Source organism: Rana temporaria, chromosome 2 (assembly GCF_905171775.1).
Source record: "Rana temporaria chromosome 2, aRanTem1.1, whole genome shotgun sequence".
Taxonomy (NCBI): domain Eukaryota; kingdom Metazoa; phylum Chordata; class Amphibia; order Anura; family Ranidae; genus Rana; species Rana temporaria.
Window position 1 is genome coordinate 170833860 of NC_053490.1, and position 24706 is coordinate 170858565.

The 24706-nt window shown below is 42.8% G+C and overlaps 1 protein-coding gene across 2 annotated transcripts in view; it reads right to left on the minus strand.

Moving 5' to 3' along the window:
* The window catches only part of LOC120929700 (E3 ubiquitin-protein ligase MYCBP2-like), a 138976-nt gene that overhangs the window by 68440 nt on the left and 45830 nt on the right, over positions 1-24706 (minus strand). For both annotated transcript variants that reach the window (XM_040341405.1, XM_040341404.1), the window contains exon 2: positions 1756-1831. In XM_040341405.1, coding sequence (XP_040197339.1) covers positions 1756-1831 — 76 coding nt within the window. The remainder of the gene's footprint in view (positions 1-1755; positions 1832-24706) is intronic.

Sequence of the window (24706 nt, forward strand, 5' to 3'; positions counted from 1 at the left end):
AATAATTCTAGTCCAACTCAAAACATGCAACCTGTAAAAAAAAAAAAATTAAAACGTCGCCTATGGAGATTAAAGTAACACTAAAGGTTTGTTTTTTATTAGATCAATTGATTGCTGTAAGCTAGAGCATTTAAATATCACTTACCTCGTTTTTCCTTTTGACCTCCAAAATACAGTAATCCAGGTCTGAAAATGCCATTTCCTGTCTCTCCTCTTCTTGCTTTCCACCAGCATCTGAGCCGTTTTGCATGGTGGAAAGCAGAATGTGCTCACCCCCTTCCTATGATTACAGCCCTGCGTGAAGATGCTCTCTTATCCCTCACAGGCATGGAGGCTAAGCCTAATGGGAACTGTAGTTCACATTAGGCCGTGATGTAGCAAGAATAAATGCGCACCGCAAACCAGGAAGTCACTGAGAATAATGATTCAGGAGTGACGGAGGTGAATAAAACAGCTCCATTTCAACAGGTATCAAACTAGTTATAATGCAAAACATTACTTTTTACTTTATCAGCTACTGTCAGACTTTAATTTAAGAGGAAAATATTTTTGTCTTTACAACCCCTTTAAGGGTAAAAGTTAATTATTAATGACTTGTCAACAGGGTCTTTCAAGCCCTGTGCTTTATCCGATGGACAAGTTAAGTTCTTGTTTAAGGAAGAGACTGCTGCATCTATGGCTGGCATGTTCTATTACTTAACACACTTTTCCTCCATGGGATATAAAAAAAAAAAAAAAAAAAAAAGACAAACTTCTTAGGAGGAAAGAAAATCCTGTCAGGTTGTTCTGAATCAGCATACACCGCCTGTTCCAACAGGGGGTGCAAGCGGAAGCCTGTGCAGTCCGAGGAGGCTTCAGGGAGGATCAGAAACCTCTGCAGGAGGCAACTTAAAAGGCAGAACAAACCATCTTGGTAAGAGTCTGGATCAAAAGCCTCTGTGACTGAGGCCGATACCAACTGGACATAATCTGGTCCAGACTCCTCAGAAGCAGACTCACCTGCTGAACCATCTCCAGAGTCCTTAGCATCTGGCCCTTCTTCCTCAACCCATTCCTGCCCCAAATTAGGAGGCTTAGGGGAGGGGGCTCGGTCACACTTCTTGCCACCCTGCGAGATGGAAGCAATCATGCCAGCAATCCTGTGCTCTAACCTGGCTAGGGCTGAGTACAGTTACACAGGTGTCCAGCCTTAGCTAGATTGACAGATTGTTACATACATGAGGCACTCCACAATAAGGAAATAAGGGAGGGATTTCACTTAGCTGTCCTGGCGCAGGGCAACCTTAGAAACCAAGAGAGCAATCTTCACCCATCACGGTGGGTTCCTGTCACTTGGGGACCTTCATGGACTGCAGCCAAAAGGGAGGTCTCTTTTTCAGATTGTAACGAGGGGGGATGGTAAAGAGAAGATTCCTCCCACAGACTGTCAGAATGGGGGATCGGGGGCTGGCACATCTGTAACCTGTTACACCCCCCCATATATGACAATGCAGTGTGATCAGGTGCACCTAAAAAAAGGGGGGGGGCTGAAGTTACTCTGCAGAGCTCAGTGAAAACCAAGAGCTGATTGGAAGAAAAACGAACACCCCCCCCCCCTTTCACACAGGAACAGAGCCGAGGCTGTCAATCTGCTGGAGGTCCCTCCCCATCACCAACTTTCTCTTGGTGTCAGGAAAAATAGTTAGCAGTGATTCATGCCCACAGTAGAGGAACAAAGCAGGAATTAATGCAACTCATGATTACATTCATCTTTACCTTGCTTCGCAATTTTCCTTTTGATTTGGTCTTCTGCTTCCGTTTTAGTTTCTTCTTGCTAAGAATTTTCTTATTTCTGAAAACAGAAAGGAAAAAAAAGAAGAGTTGGCAATTAGTATAATTAATAAACCAGAAGCTTTATTTGAAGCATATTGAAACATTGTGAAAAAACAAAAATGCAGCGCTTAAAATGTGAATAAACAATAATGTCTATATGGAACACATATATGTGTAAACGTATAAGTCCATAAATGAGTGGAAGAAATCTTGGCTTGAAGAATGTCGATCAGTGTGTGAAAAACACTGTGGACATATATTTCAATTATATTAAATAAAAATAGAATAATCAAAGTCCACCAAAATAAACGTGAAAGTGGAGGTGAGATGATCAATCAATAACAGTGACACGACACCCACGGTGATCCAGAGTAAACTGAAATATAATTGATAACGCCCGCCACCATTGGAGGCTTACCGGATGCGATGGACCCAAATGAGCTTATGCCCAAAGGATCAATAGAGCTTAAAATCAGTTGAATATGGAGATAAACCGAACCACACCAAAACGTTCAACCAGCAAACAACGATGAAGTTTTCGCTTAATAGCAGGTGGACAGGGTAACTCCAGTTGGAGGATGGTTCATGGAAGTGGAAAAGCTTGCACAGAGTATGTGGAGGAAAATAAAAGGCACATAGCATAACTCCGGAGTCACGCTATGTGCCTTTTATTTTCCTCCACATACTCTGTGCAAGCTTTTCCACTTTCATGAACCATCCTCCAACTGGAGTTACCCTGTCCACCTGCTATTAAGCGAAAACTTCATCGTTGTTTGCTGGTTGAACGTTTTGGTGTGGTTCGGTTTATCTCCATATTCAACTGATTTTAAGCTCTATTGATCCTTTGGGCATAAGCTCATTTGGGTCCATCGCATCCGGTAAGCCTCCAATGGTGGCGGGCGTTAATTATATTTCAGTTTACTCTGGATCACCGTGGGTGTCGTGTCACTGTTATTGATTGATCATCTCACCTCCACTTTCACGTTTATTTTGGTGGACTTTGAAATATATGTCCACAGTGTTTTTCACACACTGATCGACATTCTTCAAGCCAAGATTTCTTCCACTCATTTATGGACTTATACGTTTACACATATATGTGTTCCATATAGACATTATTGTTTATTCACATTTTAAGCGCTGCATTTTTGTTTTTTCTGTTTGTATTGCTTTCCTTTTTTTCACTGGATTGTTTGTAGCTGCTCAATTACTTTGATAGCGCAGATTTATTTTTTATTTTTCATTATTGAAACATTGTAAAAACAATTCCCAGCCCATAATACATATTAAAAAAATAAAGATTTTCTTTCAGCTACCCATTTCTTAGAGATCACCTTATTTATGTAAATTAGCCAAATTCCAGGCTACCGTGTTCCATCTAGAGCCCAGAACATCCATAAAATATGAAGGAAAATATTCATTGCACGGATTCCTCTCGCTTGCCTTAAGACACTATAGTCGAGTCTGACAGTTGCATTCTATGTTTAGTAAAAATGCAACAATTTTTTTATTTTATTTAAAAAAAAAAAAAAATCAGCCTACATAAAGTGCTTTGGAGAGGCAGGAATTCAGCATGCTGGCTCTAGGAATACCATGCCTGCAAAGAAACCAGTCAGTAAGGCTCCTGGCACTTAAAGAAAAAAAACGATTTGCTTGTTTTACAGCAACAGTGCGAGCCAACACCATCCAAGAGCATCTCAGAGTCTTGGCTCTCCGTTCCCAGCACGTGAGCCTAGCAACAAATCAGGCCCCTAGCAACCATTCCCCGATAGGACAACAGCAGCACCAACATGCTCACAGCCACCGTTTTTTTTTCCCCCCTCCATTCATATGTCACTTATAAAAAATGTGAGTGAATATTGATATCCACTGTGAAAGAGTATTAAAGTAATGCATAGGCAATGTAATCCTCCCACAATGCTGCAGACTGGTAGAATTTTTGACAGAAAGCAATGTGAAGAGAGCAGGCATACTATCCATACATTTTTTTTGGGGGGGGAATAAATCAGCCCAGGAAATTTACAGAAATAGCTGACATTAAGCAGATGGGACCCAACCGATGAAGGTAAAATATACAGCATGCACAGAGTAAACAATAATATATTATGCAAGAATCATGTCTGAGCTTTCTTCAGTCCATCTGCTTGTGCAAATCCCATTTTCAAATATCTATCTTCATCATGGGGAAAGATAAATTCTTGCACATGCCAAGGAAAAAAAAAAAAAAAAAAAAAAAATGTATTTGATCACTTAACCTCACCAATAAAAATATATCCACATATTTATTGTATCATGAACACAAAAAAGGAGGGTCCCATTTATCAAGACAACGGACAATCACTGCCTGGTGGTTTCCATATGACAACACAAGATCAGACATTCTGATTCAATACCGTACAGCTTAGGCTAAACAGTATAGACGCCAAAAACACACACACACACACACACACACACACACAATCAATGCAAGTCGCCCCCAAAGTCGTACAGGAACCTTTTTCTAAGTCGGAGCGACTTGCGTCGCTCCTATTAGAACGGTTCCATTGACTACTGCGGACCGCGACTTGTCTGGTGGCTGAGTCGCCTGACAGGTCGCCCCTGTGTGAACTGGGTCTTAAACTGCATAGGTGCGAAACCAGACCAAAGCCTAGTACACGCAATAAGAATATCTGACGAATGATGGTTTTTGACATGAGACTAGCATGGCAATAGACAAACAGATTACTAAAGGTATGAAAAATTTCATAGGACAGAACAAAACGTCAGTAGTGATGTAATGCAAGGTATTCTTTGGTTTCTGAGCATGCATGGTCTTTGTACAAAAAAAATAAAACTAAAGTGTGTGACCAATCCTATATCAATTACACGAAAATCGTTCGTTCCGTTCTCACGAGAAACATTTTTGTGCTTGTTCGCCGACAGTTCATGTAAAAATATCGAAGGATCAGATCTTACCCACTTAATCACCCCCCCATAGCCGAATTACAGCTCCAAGGCGGTTCCTTAACCCTGGGACGTCCTCCCAGAATCACGCTCCCATGTGCCCCCTGGGGCGCGCACACGGGAGTGTCCGTGACCGCATCACGGCAAATTGCTGCCGATAGTGGGCGTTTACATGTGATCGCTCCGTCATTGGACAGAGCAATCACGTGGTGAGAGAGAGAGAGAGAGAGAGAGAGAGAGAGAGAGAGAGAGAGAGAGAGAGAGAGAGAGAGAGAGAGAGAGAGAGAGAGAGAGAGAGAGAGAGAGAGAGAGAGAGAGAGAGAGAGAGAGAGAGAGAGAGAGAGAGAGAGAGAGAGAGAGAGAGAGAGAGACTGTGGGCTGAATCTGACTATTGCAGTCACAAATCCAGCCATCCCTGCAATACCCCCCAACAATTTTCAGATATTGGCACCATAGCTTGTGGACGCTATAACTTTCACAAAGACCAAATAATATTCACCAACTTGTACCCTTTTACCAAAGATATGTAGCAGTATACATTTTGGCCAAAATGTATGAAGAAAAATTACAAATTGCTAAATTTTATAACAGAAACAAAGAAAAAAATTTATTTTTTTAATTTTTTTACAGAATTTTCAGTCCTTTTTCTCTTATAGCGCAAAAAAAAAAAAAACAACGGTGATTAAATACCACCAAAAGAAAGCTCCATTTGTGTGTGTGTGTGTGTGTGTGTGTGTGTGTGTGTTAAAAAAAGTCAGCCACTACAAAGTGTAGCTGCTGACTAAACTCGCACAAATGACTGGCACCTCCCATCCTACATCCCTTGGTTGAAAAATCAATAGAGATGGGTGGGAAATCAATGGCTGAAAAGCCTCTGCATCCAGTCAGATATGGTCACTGATGAGGTATTTTGACAGCCAGCAGGGCTGGCTGTAAACTAAATAATTTGACCATCCAGTGCAGCTGGCAGACCGAACGAAAAAAAGGCATCAGCATTTGGTCAGATTAACCCCTACCCATGAGAAATGTGGAACAGCTCAATAGTGAAGACTACGCTGGGATGTCCTTTATTGATTGTGTTTTTTTTTTTTTTTTTTTTATAAATATATAATTTTTACGTTTTTGCACATCCTGGACTTTGATGCTGTATTGATTTACCAAAGCATTGCATCCTCTCCTACAATGGTGTAGAAATGTAAATTGTTAAAGTGGTTGTAAACCCACTTTTTGTACTTTTACCTACAGGTAAGCCTATAACAAGGCTTACCTGTAGGTAAGGCGAATATCTCCTAAACCTGCACGGTTTAGGAGATATTCCCCTCGCAATGCGCCGCTGCGCATGCACGATCTACGGTGAAAGGATCGGCAGCCGCCGGACCTTGCCGAGTTTTAAATCTCCCGCACGCGCGGGAGTGACGTCATCGCCGCTCCAGCCAATCACAGCGCTGGAGCGGCGATACCCGGAAGACACGCCGAGGCAAGATGAAATCTCGCTCGGCGTGAACCACACTCGTGTTTACACACTCGTTCCGAGGCAAGTATTTCATAATGAGCTAATATGCGGTGCATATTAGCTCATTATGACTTTTCCCTTACAGGAGAAAAAAAAAAAAATTCATCTGGTTGTACCTAGTACACAATGAGAAAATTGGACAAAAAACGTACACAGCGTTTAACCACTTGACCACTGGGCAATTAAACCCCCTTAATAACCAGACCAATTTTCAGCTTTCGGTGCTCTCACAATTTGAATGACAATTACTCAGTCATACAACACTGTACCAAGGGCAATTTTAAAACCATTTTACACAATAAAAAAATCTGCAATTTGTTTTTGCTAGAAAATCCCAAAACAAATTTAAAGCAGAGACCCTGGAGAATAAAAATTGCGATTTGTTGCAGTTATTGGTAGAATATAAAAAGATTATGTTGCACTGAGTAAATAGAATCCAAAAACAGGTCAAGATTAAAAAATTTTACACACCCGTGAAATGGCAACAAATTAAAGTGTTGCCTATTCTAGGTACCCTAAAAGCCATTACAGTTTACCAGTTTAGAGTTAGGGCCCTTTCACACTAGCGGACCGGATGAAAACAGGACATACATGGGTCCCTATGTGATTACGGGTGTCAGCAGCTGAACATCCGCTGACACCCGTAATTTGTCTGCCTCCGCAAAGATCCGCATTTGCAGACGGAAGAAATCCTATTTTTCTTCCGTCTGCCGGATTGGATGAACACGGACATACGGTCCGTGTTTGTCCGATCCCCCATAGGGGAGAGCGAAGGAAACACAGGGCGGTCCCTGCACAGTGTGCGGGGACCGCCCTGTCAGCTGCCAGCTCAGCGGGGATTTTACGGAGGATCCCCGCTGAGCAAAGCGGACACACGGAGCGGATCATTACTGATATGCTCCGTGTGAAAGTGCCCTTATTGTGCCGGGGGATTTTTTTAAGAGACTTTTCCTTTCAAGCTACTCTAGTCAGAAGGAACCAATCAATGATTTTTTTTTTAATCAGATTTGAATTTGTCAAATTTAAATTTTAATAAATGCTTTGAGTAAAACAATCTAAAAGATAGTTTTCCCTTTAAGATACATTAATAATTTAGTTTATTCAGCGTGAAATTGAGCTTTAGTTATGTAGCATGAAGCTGTATATTCTGCAATACTTCAATTTTTTGTAAACTCATGCAATGAGTACAAGCTCTGCAAGCTGAGATAACATTCAGTGCATTGATGCATTCACACAATTTCACAGTAACCACGAGATAAACTAAAGAAATATTCCTGAACTTTATCGTTTTGCAAATCTATGTACACTACAAACTGTATGATTGAATCGATCCTGAGAGCACCGTTATGCTAACCTGAGCTTTTTTTTTTTTTTTTTTTTTTTTTTTTTTAAATCAGAAAAATGTTTTATTGTGCCAAAAAAAAAAAAGAATACAAAAATAGACCAGCATATATAAAAATTACAAAATACCATCAAAGGAAGACATGTATCTTACATATGCTAGAACAGAGGCACCAGAATATTGCACAAACCACATACTGTCAATGGCAAAAGTTTAAACAGTGCTGGGCAGGCAAAAAACAGCCTCACCCCCCAACACAACTAAACACTAGGCCAACGGGCAACAACTGAAATCCTGCACTCCACAGTCTGCCCATACATTTAGAACCACTTCCCACCAACAATGAAAGTTTTTGTGTCCACAGTATAATGCATTTTAACCTATACTTCAAACATGGTCAGGCTTTGCACCCGGAGAGAAAAGGTCACCTAAACCTGCAACAGCCGAGTCAAAACCAGTCTCGGAGGTGCTAGTCCAGGAGTCTCCAACCAGGACTGCCAAATGGAATTAAATTTCCGGGTTGCATTTCTATGCCGATATGTATAGTGCTCTCACAATAATAAGGTTTACTTGTTCGATCCACTGTTTCTTAGTCAGGTATAGGAGCCTGATCACTGCAATATTGACTGGATGAGGGTAGATTTCTTCATCTACAGCACCTAATATGCATACCAAGGGGTCCAAAGGGACCCCAACTTGAAACAGAGGAAATGACCTCAGTGACATTCCCCCAGAACAGATGCAACTTAGGACAGCGCCACATTAGGTGAATAAGCAAACCCTCCTCCCCGCAGTGTTTAGGACACAGAGAGGAATCCCTCCTTTCCCATCGGAACAGTTGAATGGGTGTGCGGTAAACCCTTTGCAACAAAAACAAGTGAGACAATCTATGTGACTGCGAAACTGAGATAAGGAGGACCAGCTTGTAAACATGAGTCCCATGTCTCACCATCAAATGTTCCGCAGGTCCTCCGCCCAGCCCCTCCTACAAGGTAAAGTCGCTGAGTCCTGTACGGACGACAAAAGGGAGGAATAGGCATGGGATATCATACCTTTGTCTTTACCAAAAAATATATATCTGTTATCAACCGATGACTAGACAATTGAAGAACAGAGATCTGACCCTGGGCCTGTAGGGCATGCCTGAGCTGCAAATTGATGTCTAGGTAGATCAAACTCATTGCTTATTCTTAATAGGAAACCTTCATTTTGTTTGCAAACATTAAAGATTCTAACTACCAGCAAGAATAAGTCCTTACATTTAAACATCACCTGCTGCAGCCACATCACTCACCTTACCGCAGGGGTTGACAAATTTGCTTGGAATCTAGGAGCCAGCTAAAAAAGTTAGGAGCCAGAAAAACGCACCCCGTCCCGACGAGCTTGCGCGCAGAAGCGGACACATACGTGAGCAGCGCCCGCATATGTAAACGGTGTTCAAACGCAATTTTGAAGCGTGACATGTTGGGTATGAATTTACTTAGCGTAACATTATCTTTCATAATATTAAAAAAAAAATGGGGATAACTTTACTGTTGTCTTATTTTAAAAAATATTTTTTTTCCCCAAAAAAGTGCGCTTGTAAGACCGCTGCGCAAATACGGCGTGACAGAAAGTATTGCAACAATCGTTATTTTATTATCTAGGGTGTTAGGATAAAAAATATATATAATGTTTGGGGGTTCTAGTTAGAGGGAAGAAGATGGCAGTGAAAATAGTGAAAAATGACATTAGACTTGCTGTTTAACTTGTAATGCTTAACTTGTAATACCAACGGCCACCACCAGATGGCGCCAGCTTACAAAAAAATAATAAATTTGTTACCCACCTTCCAAGCCAAGTCGCCAGGACACTATTTCTAGTCACCATGGCGACCTGGCGCCCGGGATTTGTCGATCTCTGCCTTACCGCATCACCAGCCATCCCATTAAAGTGAATGGGACTGTCGGAGAGTCAACAGCATGTCAGAGGAGCCGCTGAGGGACAGAGGACAGTTGCTCTTTACAAAATTATGATTTAACCACTTGCTGCCTGCCTTACACAAAAAGACGGTGACAAAAGTAGTTTCAATGACGTCCTCAGGATATTGAGCCGCTGCGCGCCCCCGGGGGGCGCGCATCGCGGCGATCGTTGTTGCAGGGTGTCAGTCTGACACCCCGCAACACCGATTCAGGTAAAGAGTCTGACGGAGACATTACCACGTGATCAGCCGCGTCCAATCACGGCCGATTACGATGTAAACCGGAAAAGCCGGTAATCGGCTTTTCCTCACTCGCGTCAGACACGAGTAGAGGAGAGTCGATCGGCTGCTCCGACAGGGGGGTTTGTGCTGATAGATTATCAGCACAGCCCCCCCCCCCCAAGGATGCCCACACTGGACCACCAGGGATGCCACTAGACCACCAGGGATGCAAAACACAGGTATGCCACCCTGGACCACCAGGGATGACAATGACAGAAATAATGGATGCCAGTGCCCACTGATTGGCAGCCATTGTTTGGCATCCATTAGTACAACACATACATTAGTGCCACCCATCAGTGCCCATCTATGCTTATCCATGCCACCCATCAGTGCCCATCCATGCCACATATCTGTGCCCATCCATGCCGCATATTAGTGCCCATCCATGCCACCACATCAGTGCCATGATCTCCTTGGGATGTTTAAAGCTTGGGAAATCTTTTTGTATCCAAATCCGGCTTTAAACTTCTCCACAACAGTATCTCGGACCTGCCTGGTGTGTTCCTTGTTCTTCATGATGCTCTCTGCGCTTTAAACAGACCTCTGAGACTATCACAGTGCAGGTGCATTTATACGGAGACTTGATTACACACAGGTGGATTCTATTTATCATCATTAGTCATTTAGGTCAACATTGGATCATTCAGAGATCCTCACTGAACTTCTGGAGAGAGTTTGCTGCACTGAAAGTGAAGGGGGTGAATAATTTTGTACGCCCAATTTTTCAGTTTTTTATTTGTTAAAAAAAGTTTGAAATATCCAATAAATTTTGTTCCACTTCATGATTGTGTCTCACTTGTTGATTCTTCAAAAAAAATTACAGTTTTATATCTTTATGTTTGAAGCCTGAAATGTGGCAAAAGGTCACAAAGTTCAAGGGGGCCGAATACTTTCGCAAGGCACTGTACCACCAAAAGAAAGCTCTATTTGTGGGTACAAAATGATAAAAATGTAGTTTGGGTACAGTGTAGCACGACCGCGCAATTGTCATTCAAAGTGCAATAGCGCTGAAAGCTAAAAATTGGTCTGGGCAGGAAGGTGTATAAAAGTGCCCTGTATGGAAGTGGTTAAAAAGTCGATTCAAATAAAATCCACCTTGGAGCCAAGTATAATGCCTGGCACTTCTTGGCATGGGTGTGCAAGTGACTCACTCTTATTCTCCTATGTAACAGTGCCAAGCTCCTTCCGACTGACCCAGCACTGTTACATGGGGTGGGTGAGGGATACATTGCCCCATGTGAGCGCCAAGTTGGATTCAAGCTTACACAAAGCTCTTTCCAACACCCAATAGCCAACCTTGAGTGAAGAAAAAATGAATTCTCACTGCTGGGCAGGGATAAACATAAGTGGACCCCTAATTTTGGAAGGGATGGTTGAACTTTGTTGAATACGTAAAAATGAAGGTCTTTTAAAAAATACTATATCTGCCCTACGTTTCATCCACAAAAAAAATAAAAAAATACTACTACACAAGAAGATAAAGCATGTCCAATGCAGAGCACAGTGGTCATCAGCCTAACCACCAGCAGAACTGCCTCAGAGCCATAAGACGATGTTAAAAAAAACTTGGTGACAACCTGTGTTAATTAAAGCACTGTCTGATTCAATTTGGAAAACAGAACATGCCAGTTTTAATTTAGACAATTTGCACTCAAGTCAAGAAGTCCATGTGCCAAAAATATTCAAAGCAGCAGTTGTGACTTCTAAATATCACTCATGTGATGAGACTGATACCAGAACGCATGCCAGATTACAAGCAATCCAACAGGCACTAACAGCTAAAGTGTCATTTGTGCCAAGCCCATTGCTTAGTATTACCTACAGAATATTTGTCATGTCGGACATTTCAAGGAGGTTTTCCAGCAAGCATGAGGGGAAATTTCAAAACAAAACCTGTATGGAGTATTTATGGGGAAAGCTGAGAAGCTATAACAAAGTGATAGAGTAAGAAATGATGCGCAACCTGAAAATTTGCATAAAATAGCGACTGAAAAAAAAATCGCCTAATCAGCGACAAAAGTTGGTGAGTAAATATGTGTGCGAGTATATAAACTTAGAACAAAATCAATATCAATGTGATCTCAATACAAACATATAATGAAACCAAGCAGCCATGTGATTAAACAAATGCCGCACACCCTCAGTGATGATCCTGAGTGGTCATTCAAGTCCAGACAGAAATTAAAACATTAAAAAATGGTAATCCAAAACAGTAACAAGTGACCACTTGGAAGTCCAGAAAATAGAAAAGAAAAAAAAAAAAAAAAAAAAAAGTAGCAAAAAAACTGCAGGTATTTTAGTCAACCACCGGAGCAGGGATATGAATTTTCAGTATTATGCTTCCATCAAATAAGGTAGATAAATGGCCGCTTAGTGCCTCCGATGGACCTCTATTACGGAGATCATAGCACACTAGGGTAGGTTCACCAGGCTCCGGACATGGAAGACAATCCACCGCAGAAAAACCTCTTCACCTCTCCATAGAACACCAAACACTTCTTTATACCAGCTGGATCTTTATCTTAGCGCATATGCACAATCTCCTCTCAGGACAGTGATAAGGGGCGTTCAGTGAGCAGTTTGGGTTACAACAAAAAAAGAGGAAGACTTCATGGTGCAGCATGAAAAAAAAAACAAAAAAAACACAGGTACCCTTTGATATATAAAGCAGGTTACTGACATCCAAAAAGATAAAACAAATCTAAAAACAGACTACCAGCGGCTGCTCACGGTTTTATCTCACCGGTGCTGCCCTCTGGTGCTTCTACTGACTCGCCCAATACGATCCGTGAGCCAGAGAATGAATGATCTGGAAGTTAGACAGAGAAAACAGAGGGCCAGAAGGTCCCTGGCAGTCTCTGACCCAAGCGTGATGTTATGACGTCACGTCCAAGTTGGCAGAAGTAAAAAACAACAGGGACTGAGAACGTTTATCTCAGACTTTACAGCCTGGAGGAAAGATGTGGGGAAGAGAGAAAATTATAAAATATAATATATATATATATATATATATATATATATATATATATATATATATATATATATATATATATATATATATACACATACATATACATATATATATACATACACATACACACACACACACACACACACACACACACACACACACACACACACACACACACACGTCATGCACTATTCCTAATACAAGGGATGTTTACATTCCCTGTAAATACCAAATAGAAATGAAATAAAAAAAGTTTAAAAAAATCACTTTTTAAAAAAAAGGAAAGCGTAAAAAAAAAAAAATATATATATAAAAGATTAAAGCACCGACGCATGCAAAAGTAAATGCATATGTGGGTCGCATATCCTTGTGTAAACGACGTTCAAACCATACACGAGGCATCACAAGTGATCAAGCAATAATTCTAGCCCAAGACCTCCTCTAACTCTAAACAGGTAACCTGCAAAAAAATTAGTATAGGAGATCCAGGGCTGCCAAAACATAGAAACTGGTCATGGGAATCAGACCGTATAGATGTTAAACCTCTCAAGGACCATAACATTGTTTATTGCTTCAAAACTGAGAGCAGGTGTTTTCCTAGGTTAAAAAAAAAAAAAAAGGGCTTCACAGGGGATCCCCTTTACATCCAAGTGAAATAATGTTGGCAATAGTGCATAAACCTGGATCCAACGGCTAGTCACCATAAGGCAGTACCAACAGTTATGGACCATTGTCCCCAGATGGGTACCCCCGTGGATGCAAGTTGAAGGATATTTGGCAACTATACAAGCCAGCTGAGCTGGAGCTCCATTTAAAAACATAAAAAAAAAAAATAACACAACACACCTCTTTAAAATGGTAGGTGCTTTAATACGGGTTAAAGTGAAGCAAATGTGAACAAGTCCTTACATTTGACTTCCAGAAATATGCTCTCTTGTATAAGGGCACAGCCCAATTTTATCTGCATTTAGGACCTTGCCATGCAAGGTCAGGCTAACAGCTTGTTTCGGGATATCTATGAATAAGCACTTCTATGTACTGTCGCTCTTAAAAGGCACTGACACAGTTGCATAGTTTATCAGAAATATATATAAATAATATATATAAATATATATAAAAATCTGCAATGCCATTTGTAGTAACGCTGTAGTTTGGGGTTTTACAATTTTACTCCAATATGACAGCCCAAAGCTACTCTGAACATGTACGAGGCTTGAAAGCATTTAATCTCAGGTTACAGCCAAGTAAATTGTTGGGACTAATCCTTGTCTTAACAACTGCTTCCAATAATTAAATTAGATATATTTTTTTCCATGTGTACCTGGACTGCCAATTAAAAAGGAAGTGGCAGTAGTAATAAATACAAGAATCCTGAATGAGGCTTCAAATAAAGCGATCATATGGTGATGTCCAAGCATTTAAGTTATCTAGGTTTGCTAGCAATTGATAAAAAAACAACACTCTATTTAAATTAGAGTTTCCAGTGCAGCTGGGGACAGCAAAGAGAAAATGAAAGTCTTAGGCCGCGTTCACACCTACGCGAATTGGTTGCAGCATCCAATTAAACTGCATAACATTATAAAATACATTGATTTAAATGAGGCTGGTTCACATATGTGCAATGCATTCGCACTGCCAAAAAACGTGTGCGTTTTCTAGGCATTGCGGTGTGGCTCAGGTGCGAATTCAGGCCTATTATCTTCTATGGGCACGCATCTGATTTGCAGATGTTCATTTCTCTACAGGATTTCTCTCATTCAACTCAATACACTCCACCCCCCCCCTCCCTTGTCTCCAAATTTGCAGCTAATAACGTAGATGATCTGCTGAACAGTTCTCTTATCTCTCTGCAGAGATGAGAGCTGAAATTCACACCACACAAGTGTGAATCCGGCTTAAAAGTTATATTAGTTTCGATAAAAAAAATCATGTCATACTTGCCTCCACTGTGCAGTTTGTTTTGCAGAGTGGCCCCGCCCCTCCTGTTCTGGGGTCCGTCAGCTCCTCCCCACAAAAACTAACCCCCTCTGAGAAGCTTTCTCCCAAGGGAGGGCTACTTTGCGGGCGCACTCTCGTGAGACACAGTAAAACGGGGGGGGGGGGGGGGATTAATAGTCTGATGTTTTTTCACCTTAATGCATTAAGGTGAAAAAAACATGAACCTTTCTAAGCCCTGTACACATGATCAGAATATCATACAAAATATACTGCTTTTGACGTGATCGTGCAATAATTGCTAGTTCACCGCTTTAGTCCAAAATTCTCTAAAAAGGACAAATTTGTTTAATTAGTACAGTTTGTCCGAAAATACAATACTTTATTCTGTTTTGCGAGAATTTTCATTCTACATTTGTTCTCTGTATGGACACCAGTATTGGGGGAAAAAAAAAAAACACAAATACGCAACGTGTTTCGGAGCATGTGCGGATCCGTCAAACTGGTCTGACGAAGGAGCTGCAATGCTCCGAAACGCGTTACCGCCCCTTTCTCCCACTGATGTCATCAGCCTATTGTCCCGCAATGAACCTGGAACACAGTCTTGCCTGCTGCCTCCTCTCTCCAGCATATACGAGAACACTTAAAAGCTGCTGGACAGCTCTACACTGCCCTCTACCACCGTGCCGAGGATGGACACATGCCACAACCGAGGACTCCTAATTTTATCATGTTTTTTTACACTCAGGATTGCAAGTGCTTTTAACCCTTTGTGCACTTTATTAAAAAAATTGCATACTGGGAAGCAACTCTGAAGATATAATAATAATAATAAAAAGAAACGGGCCTCTAACCAAAGTGCTGACAGAAGTGCCATCTCATCACCATCACTTCCTCTGACCAGCTATCCACCACCTCCAGAGCGCCCTTATCTCTTCATATAAGGAATGAACCACTAATCGAGATCGTCACACAGATTTTGCTAAAGATGGCCACACAAGTTGCAATGTTTCTGTACAATGAAACCACAAACTTAAATATAACTGATATGTAGCCATCAGAAAGAGGAGGCAATACACTCTAGAACAGTGGTTCTCAACCTGGGGGTCGGGACCCCCTCGGGGGTCAAACGAGGATTTGCCGGGGGTCACCAAATCCCAGGCTGTTCCTTAGGCCCACTCCGCATTCCCAGCGTTTTCACGGCCGCCCAACAGGGCTGTTCCTGGAGCCCGCGGCCGCCCACTCAGCCTCTTCGCAGCTGCCCATTCAGTTCACGGCATGGATGTGGGGCGGAGAGTAGAGGTCAGCTAACTGGTGAGGAATGTTAAGTGGGAGGGGCTGGAGGAGACCCCATCTCCTGATTTTGGACATAAGGGTCACTCCTGCGAGACACCATGAACCAGGAGACACAGTGCGTAACACTGCCTGTGATTATAGTTGCCATTAAAAGTCCCCACTAAAGTTCTCAGATCAGCAGATGACCTTGATCAAGAGCACCTAATTTGGCTGATCAGAACTCCCTCCAGCATGGCTACACTTCACATTCCTTCCCTCCTAGGGGAGCAAATTACTTGCCACACTACATTTTTTTTTTCTGTTAGGGGTCCCTGCAACTTCGGAAATTTTATAAAGGGGTCATGGCACTAGGGAGGTTGAGAACCACTGCTCTAGAAGATGCACACTATGGCATTTAGGGCATGCTGATGCACTAGAATTACCATGCATTTTTACTCTTTGCGTTGTCTGCATGCAAATTTTTCTAAGCATTCAATTAATGTGTACAATTGCCTTTAGCCAAAAATCAGGGCCAGAATACATTCTTTCCTTAGCGAGTGTTGCAATGCACTGTGATGTAATGTTATGCCATGGTATGTGAAACCTGGACATGCTGTAGTTATACCCATCGTGCATACAGTACGACACAGAGGTTGGTGTGAACTGGGCCAATTGGAAACTAGGGATGCGCAGAAACTTTTTTTAATCAGTTTCAGCAGTTGAGCAATGTTGTTGATAATCATTGCCTGGCCTTTTATTTGTTATGCGATAAATAGTTCAAATACAGGCAGTCCCCAAGCTATAGCCAGCCTCAAATGCCGGCCACTTACACTCCACGCTGGCCCTGGATACCTCCGGATGCATGACCAGAAGAGCCCTACAGATAACATAACAAGCGCCTGGAACATGCACAGGCGGACGTTACACTTACAAATACAGTGTTCCGGCTTACTAATCAATTCCACTTATGAACAAACCTACAGTCCTTATTGCGTTCTTAACTCGGGAACTGCCTGTATATGCGACTAGATCGGCTCAGAGTATGGGAAAAATATAGCAAAAAAATATATATTAAAATGTACGATTACACACTTGTCGACCAGCTCACACACATGTACTTTGGCAGGCTGTCTCGTTCCCGCGAATTGCCGTACCTGAAAGTCGACTCCTTTAAGAGACATGGCAGGCACACGGGGGACCCGATGCACATAGCCAGGCGGTCCACCAGCCACCCACAATTGCGGTCATGAGAGCCAGAACAGGGATCTGTGTATGTAAAAACACAAATCCCTGTTCTGACGGGGATGAGAGGCAGATCTTCTGCTTATAGCAATTAAAAACAGCGATCGGTCTCTTCCTCCAGTCAGTCCCCTCATGAAGTTAGAAACACTCATGACGGAACACATTTAAAGTGGAGGTTCACCCTCAAAAAATTTTCTGACATCACATGGAGTCGAGCCATCCTACCGACAGAATGCCGGTGTTTTTTTTTTTCTCAGCACATACCTCGTTATCACGATTTTCACCCCCCGGCAATGTGAGGTCAGAAATTTTTTGGAGGGTTAACCTCCACTTTAACCACAGTTTGTTTTGCATGAAGTGACCTGTTCTAGGGGTCTTCTCTGCAATATCCAACACCCTCTGGGAAGCTTTCTCCTGAGGGTGGGGGGACTATAATGAGAGAGGGGGGTCTGAAGTTAGTGGAGGGGGGACTATAGTTGGTGGAGGGGGGTTATACCAACCCTAGTGATGACCCTGGGGCGAATCACTGAGTCATACCAAAAAAAAAACTGGCACCTAACTTTTTTAGCTGACTTCTAGATTCAAAGCAAGTTTGTCAAGCCCTGGCATAAGGAAAGGGGGGGTACACTGATGTAAGGGAGAGTGGGGGACTCAACTTCTGATGGAGGGGTGGCTCTTGAGATCTAATGTAAGGGGACATCTAACCTTATAGATTAGATCAGCCCTTTTGGAAGGCAATCATAATTCTCACACCTGCTCTAGGGTATCTGCTAAAACAAAAATATATAAAAACAACTAATTTTATATACTTGAGCGCACATGCTCCATACGGGACTCGTGCATGCTCTGAAACGTGTTGTGTTCCCCCTGATCTAGCTGACATAACACGCTGTTCCACGAGCAGACTATCACCATCTCGTCTGAAGGAAATGGCTGGCTTGCTCTCTGGCTCCTTGCGGCTCACAGCCAGGACTTGGGACAGTTCTGGATGCTCTTCAGACACTGGAATAACTACCATGAGATGCTGATCTCTTACGAGCAGATCTGTACTTCCCTACATGTAAGTGTTGGATACATTTTACCGCACTACATATTAAACATTGCACGCCGAGGCGCTTTTCTGTGCAGACATTTAATAGATGGGGGAAAAAATATATATATATATATATATATATATATATATATATATATATATATATATATATATATATATATATATATATATATATATATATACACACACACACACACACACACACACACACACACACACATATACATATACATATACATATACACACACACACATACACACACACACACATACACACACATACACTGAAGCTCCCCTTTAAAAAAGGGATTGTAAACCTTCGTGTTTTTTCATTTTAATGCATCCTATGCATCAAGGTGAAAAAAATACCTTGCAGTGTCTGGCCCCCCCACCCCTCCCCCCCCCCCCCGTTTTACTTGCCTGACCCCCAAATTTCTGTGGGCGCAATTCCACATCACTCTCCACGGCTTCTCAGCTCTTCATTGGATAGACTGATAGCAGCGCAGCCATTGGCTCCTGCTGTTCATCAAATCCACGGATGCGTCATAAACTTGGCAGCTATGGATGCAGAGCGTATGACACGAGAGTGCGCCCGCAAGTCAACTCTTGGGAGAGCTGCCCAGAGAGGGGTTATCTATTGCGGGGAGGAGCCGCCGTGGGACCCCAGAACAGGTGGATCGGGGCCACTCTGCAAAACAAACTGCACAGTGGAGGCGAGTATGATTTTTTTAAAACAGAAGTGTACACCATGAGGGGGCAGTCTATACATACAGGCTCCTTCACTTGCTGACTGTCACAGTCGGCTTTTAAATGCAATTGTCTGCCCCCACCCCCCATGCTTAATAGCGCTGGGAAGGAGCAGTCATACAAACCCACCACCAAATTAAACAAAAGGGGGGGTTTAATTTAGTGGCATGCTCGAATGACAGCTCCTTCACATCGCTAAGCATGGGATGGACAGGACACACACCCAAACTGACTAGCAGGTTATACTTACCTGCTCTGTAACTTACAATACAAAGTCTAGAAGAACCAATAATGTAACAGCAGGGTCATCAAACAAGGGAGAGATCAAAACAAAGTCCCCAAAGGAATCAGAGGAGAGGAAAAGCATTCAGAATATGTGTGGAGTGTTCAGGAGGTGGGCTTGTTGGTTAAGAGTGAACTCCACAATCTAGGTTAATGTTCCAATAAAATCAGATATTAGTATTTGACCAACAGGGACTCTATGGCACATGTACTTTTAGCACTGGCTTATTTGGCCATTGTATGCTGGCAACATTTGTTGCTATAGTAAAGCGTAGGTTTGTTTTGATTGGAAAAGTAAGCTTTGTTTTAGGATTATAGCTATATGATGATTTTGTTAGAGATTGCATTGAAGTTTTCTGTTGACAGAGGTTAGGGCAAGTTTTAGTGCTCACAGTGGACCCCAAGTCATTGATTTATCCCTCTGTGTTACAACATCCAGTATCTCACAGTGGCTGTGAACAGGAAACACTCAGGAAGGACTGGCTAGATCAAGATTGGGCACAGCCAGCATTTAAACACTGCTGGCTGCCCAAGGAGGGTGGCATTCATGAACATAATGAATGCAAAATTAAACTAAGATTTGGGACCGGTTCAACATTTGTGTTTTTTGAAGTTTTAAGAAGAGCCCTTTGCTTGTGCTCACTGTGCATGATCTTTCCTAGATTGGTTAGTGTTGCATCGAGCATTCTAATGATCAGGTACATTTTATCCAATGGCATTCTCGTCCATGCATCGGTTTTCAGCATCTTCTAAAAGAAGAAGCAAGCAGCAATCGGGCATCTTCCATAAAAAGAGGACTACAAATCTCACATGAAACATGATTCAAACTTTAATAAAAAATGCAAGAGTGCCAACCAATGCATTAGAGCCCTGTAAATATTCACATTTACAGTTTACTCCTGCCAGAACATCTGTATTGATGTTCTGGTGCCAAAATAACCAAGTTAAATCATCAACAGCTGTTAAGCATCAGGAAAAGTGCACAACCTAAGGGCCCTTTCACACGGGAGGATCAGTAATGATCCGCTCCGTGTGTCCTCAAAACCTCAGCGGGGATCCTCCGTAAAATCCCCGCTGAGCTGGCAGGGCGGTCCCCGCACACTGTGCAGGGACCGCCCTGTCTTTCCTCTGCTCTCCCCTATGGGGGGATCGGATGAACACGGACCCCGTATGTCCCTGTTCATCCAATCCGGCAGACGGAAGAAAAATAGGGTTTTCTTCCGTCCGCAAATGCAGATCTTTGCGGAGGCGTGTGATTACAGGCGTCAGCGGATGGTCATCACATAGGGACCCATGTATGTCCCGTTTTCATCCGCAAACGGACGGATGAAAATGCGGACATACAGTCTGTACGTGTGAAAGGGCCCTAACACCAGGAAATACCCAGCTGGCACAACAGGGTAAACGGCAAGATAGAGGTCTTCTAGAAAGGCATTGCAGGTATCAACTGTGTGCAAAGGACAGTGAAACTGAAACATTAAATGGATCACTCATAGACAGTACATAAACAATTCATAAAGTCCAGAGAGGTATGGTGAGGTGGTGAAAGGCAGCAGCTGTCCTCAGAAAGCCAACTCTGTATATAGAATAGAAAAGAGAAAAAACGAGAAGCGCCACCAAGTGCAGTATTAAAAAATCAGGGTTTTAATGGCAAGGTACATAAAATTACTCACAAGATGAAGTGCAAACATGACGTCACGGACCTTGCGTTTCATTCTGGTTCCGGTCATCTTCCTGGTGGCCACAGGACATGCTGCGGACCCATCACAACCACGCATGGGTGTTCTACTGGGAGTTAGACTACCGATGGTCTCATGTTTACACTTCATCTTGTGAGCGATTTTATTTATCTTGCAATTAAAACCCTGATTTTAATACTGCACTTAGGTGGTGCTTCCCTTGTTTTCTCAGTTTTATAGCAGGTGAATGAGACAAGGGATTGCCAGAGCTCCTGGCTGTGATGAAAAGTCCAGTGATGTACATTTCAAGTGGAACTATACTGCATCTGAGCACCACAAACATTTAAAGGGTCACTAAAGGAAAAACAACATTTTTTTAGCTGAAATTACTGTTTACAGGGTATAGAGACATAATAGTTAACTGATTGCTTTTAAAAATGATTAAAAATAGATAAAACCCAATCATATAATGTGCTTAAGTTTAGTTTCATTTTTGCCGTTTCCTGGTTCTCGGATGTACAGAGAGCCAATAGAGAGCAGTGAGCCTTTGTCTAAAACTCCTCAGCACCAATCCAGTTTAGTTTTACACACAGTAATCAAACCTCCTTGATTAGTCACCATAGTGAGAAATCTCCCAGTACTGTGGTGATCAGGAAACAGACAACCAGGAAGTGTCCAGAACAGAGGATTTACAGCAATATCAAAGCAAAAACGAACAATGAGGACATGAAACCAGGACTGCAGCAAGGTAAAGGAAGCTATTTAGCTAGAAAAACATTTCCTTTAGTGACCCTTTAATTCATTTAATATTCAAAAGCATAATCTACATGCTTTATTTTGCTGAGAAAATCACTTTATAAAAACACCCTCCAGAATTACAGGCTGTAGCCATTAGGGGGATGAGCCGAACACCCCCGGTTCGGTTCACAGCAGAACACCCCCGGTTCGGTTCACAGCAGAACACCCCCGGTTCGGTTCACAGCAGAACATGCGAACAGGCAAAAAAATGTGTTCGACCACCGTTAAAGTCTATGGGACACGAACATGAAAAACCAAAAGTGATAATTTTAAAGGTTAATGAGCAAGTTGCCATCTTAAAAAGTGTTTGGATATCTGGGTCCTTCCCCAGGGAACATGTGTAGCGCCTGTGTACTTTTGTACAGGTGCTATATTTAAATTTAGTGGGAGAATGAGAGTTATGTTGCTCTCATTCTTTGATTCTGTTAAATTTGGCCGTCGCCAAATCTGGGATTGTTCTGTGTGTCAGCCTGCGCTCTAGGGATGCAGTCTCATCTCTGGGCGGCAGGTGGTGCCAGAGGGGTCCAGGCGGAGCCGCTTCTTCCCAGCAGCCAATTGGAGGAGTTTTCCCTCACAGGGCATGCTGGGTGGGGGTATTTCTGTGGCAGAGGCCGTGGTTCTTCGCGGGTTCCGGGTGTGCGCACATCACGGGCCCCACCACTATGGCCTACCTGGCCGTGGTCGCGTGCTACGCGGAGTTCCTGGCTCTGGGCTCTCATAGCCCGGAGCAACGTATGCTGCAAAGAGGCCCCAGTGACTTGCTGGGTCCCACTCTCTATTAAGAAGATCCCAAGCTGGGTGCTGTTCAGTGGGGGATCGGTCTGAGGAGAACACGGAGGCAGGTGATCCAACAGGACTAACGAACCATCGGGGATCTGGGTGACCGGACACTGACAGGTTGTCGTTAAACTGTCAGTCGGTGACCCCGAGGATTCGCTCTGTTCACTTGTTCTTCCCAGAGGCTTTAAGTGAAGGATCTTGTATGGATCTTAAGGGGGAACCCTACGCCATTAAAAAAAAATTGGGGCAGGGTTCCCCCCTAATATCCAGACCGGTCCGATATGGAATTTGGGGGACCGACACTTTATTTTGGTTTCCCCTCAATATTCATAGCAGACCCAAAGGGCCTGGTAATGGACTAAGGGGGGGGAACCCATGCCTTTTTCCAATTACTTTTATCTGTATTGCAGGGAACCCGACAATTCATTATAGCCGCGAGTACTTTTCTCCCCCCTTTAGAAATGTAATTTTGTGCAGAGACGTGATAAACACGGGAAACATGCGCTACTTTACAGGCATACTAGATTTAAAGGAATATTTCACTTTTATATTAATCACTTTAAGCATTATTAAAATCACTGCTCCTGAAAAAAAAAAAAAAAAAACAACAACTGCAGTTTTTAAAACTTTTTTTGCATTGATACATGTCCCCTGGGGCAGAACCCAGGTCCCCAAACACTTTATGACAATAACTTGCATATTAACCTTTAAAAATTAGCACTTTTGATTTCTCCCATAGACTTTTAAAGGGTGTTCCACAGATTTCGAATTTGCCGAACACCCCAAAACGTTCGCTATTCGGCGAACAGACAATGCACGAGTCAAACTCATGTTCGACCTGAACATAAAGCTCATCCCTAGCAACCATCTTGAAAAATGGCAGATTATGCATGTAGTATTTACTTTCTGGAATAAATCTGCCCTTAGCCCAGGAATGCACACAGGAGAGTGCGATTAGCCAAAAAAAAAAAAAAATTCTGAAAACTCCTGGAATGCATAACATTTGCATAGGCTTGGAAACCAGGAGGCAACTAAAGAAATTAGAAAATATAATTTACTTTCTCATCCATTTACTATGGCTAGTAGTATAAGGTTTCAAATGGTCGACAATCATAGGCGTGCGCACAGGGTGTGCCAGGTGTACCCAGGCACACCCTTAGCAGCACAGATTCCCCCTACTGTCCTGGCTCCCATCTTTCCCCCTGCAGCGCTTCCAGCTTCCCTCCTCTATCGGCTGTTGCCGCTGGGATGTTTTAGGAGTGGGGAAGGGGCCAGTAAATAAGTAATTTACTGGCCCCTTGCTCTTCTGAATGAACATTGTGAGTGAATGGTGGTGTGCGTTTGGGCTTTGGGGTGCACACCCTAATGCAATAGGCTGCGCACACCTATGTCGACAATTGAGAGTGAAATTCCACTTTGAGGGGAGTCTAAGCGTGCCCCAGACTTGCAATAGATAGGCGGTAGATGGAGGAAAAAGCCAAAAGATCTTTTTAATAAAAACAGCAAAATTCACATCAGTCAAGTCTAAAAACGTATGTACTAAAACAGACCCCCCCCCCATCATGACAACTTTAAAAGCCAAGTCTTAACAACCCCCCTCCCCCCCCCTTTAAAAAGGTCAAATACATTTATTATTGATTTTATTGATTTTCCCCATAGGAGCCTGCAAAGCATTTCACCTTTCATCTGTGGACTACAGGTGCAATATGCCAGGCTCCTGCGGAGTCTTCCTCAAGCTCTCTGCCTCTCCCAAGGATGAGCTTTCAGTTGGAAGCATTAATGGACTACTAGTGTGGGGATTACAGCACTCATGTCCTTAGAGAACGACGAGTCCATCTGCTGCGGTGGCAGACAGAACTGTAGTTCATTCACAGGTCTCTGAATGAAGGCTGCAGCTGTGCCGGGTGAGCCAAAACATGACAGCTCCTGGAAAGATTACCCCCCACCGTAACAGCTTGTGGGGGGGGGGGGGGGGTTCATTTGGTGGCTGGTCCTTAAATACAGGTGCAACATGGCGTAAAAGGTGGAGTTAGCATTTAAAGTGCACCAGTGACCAGACCATAGAAAGCAAAGTATTAACACAAGTAT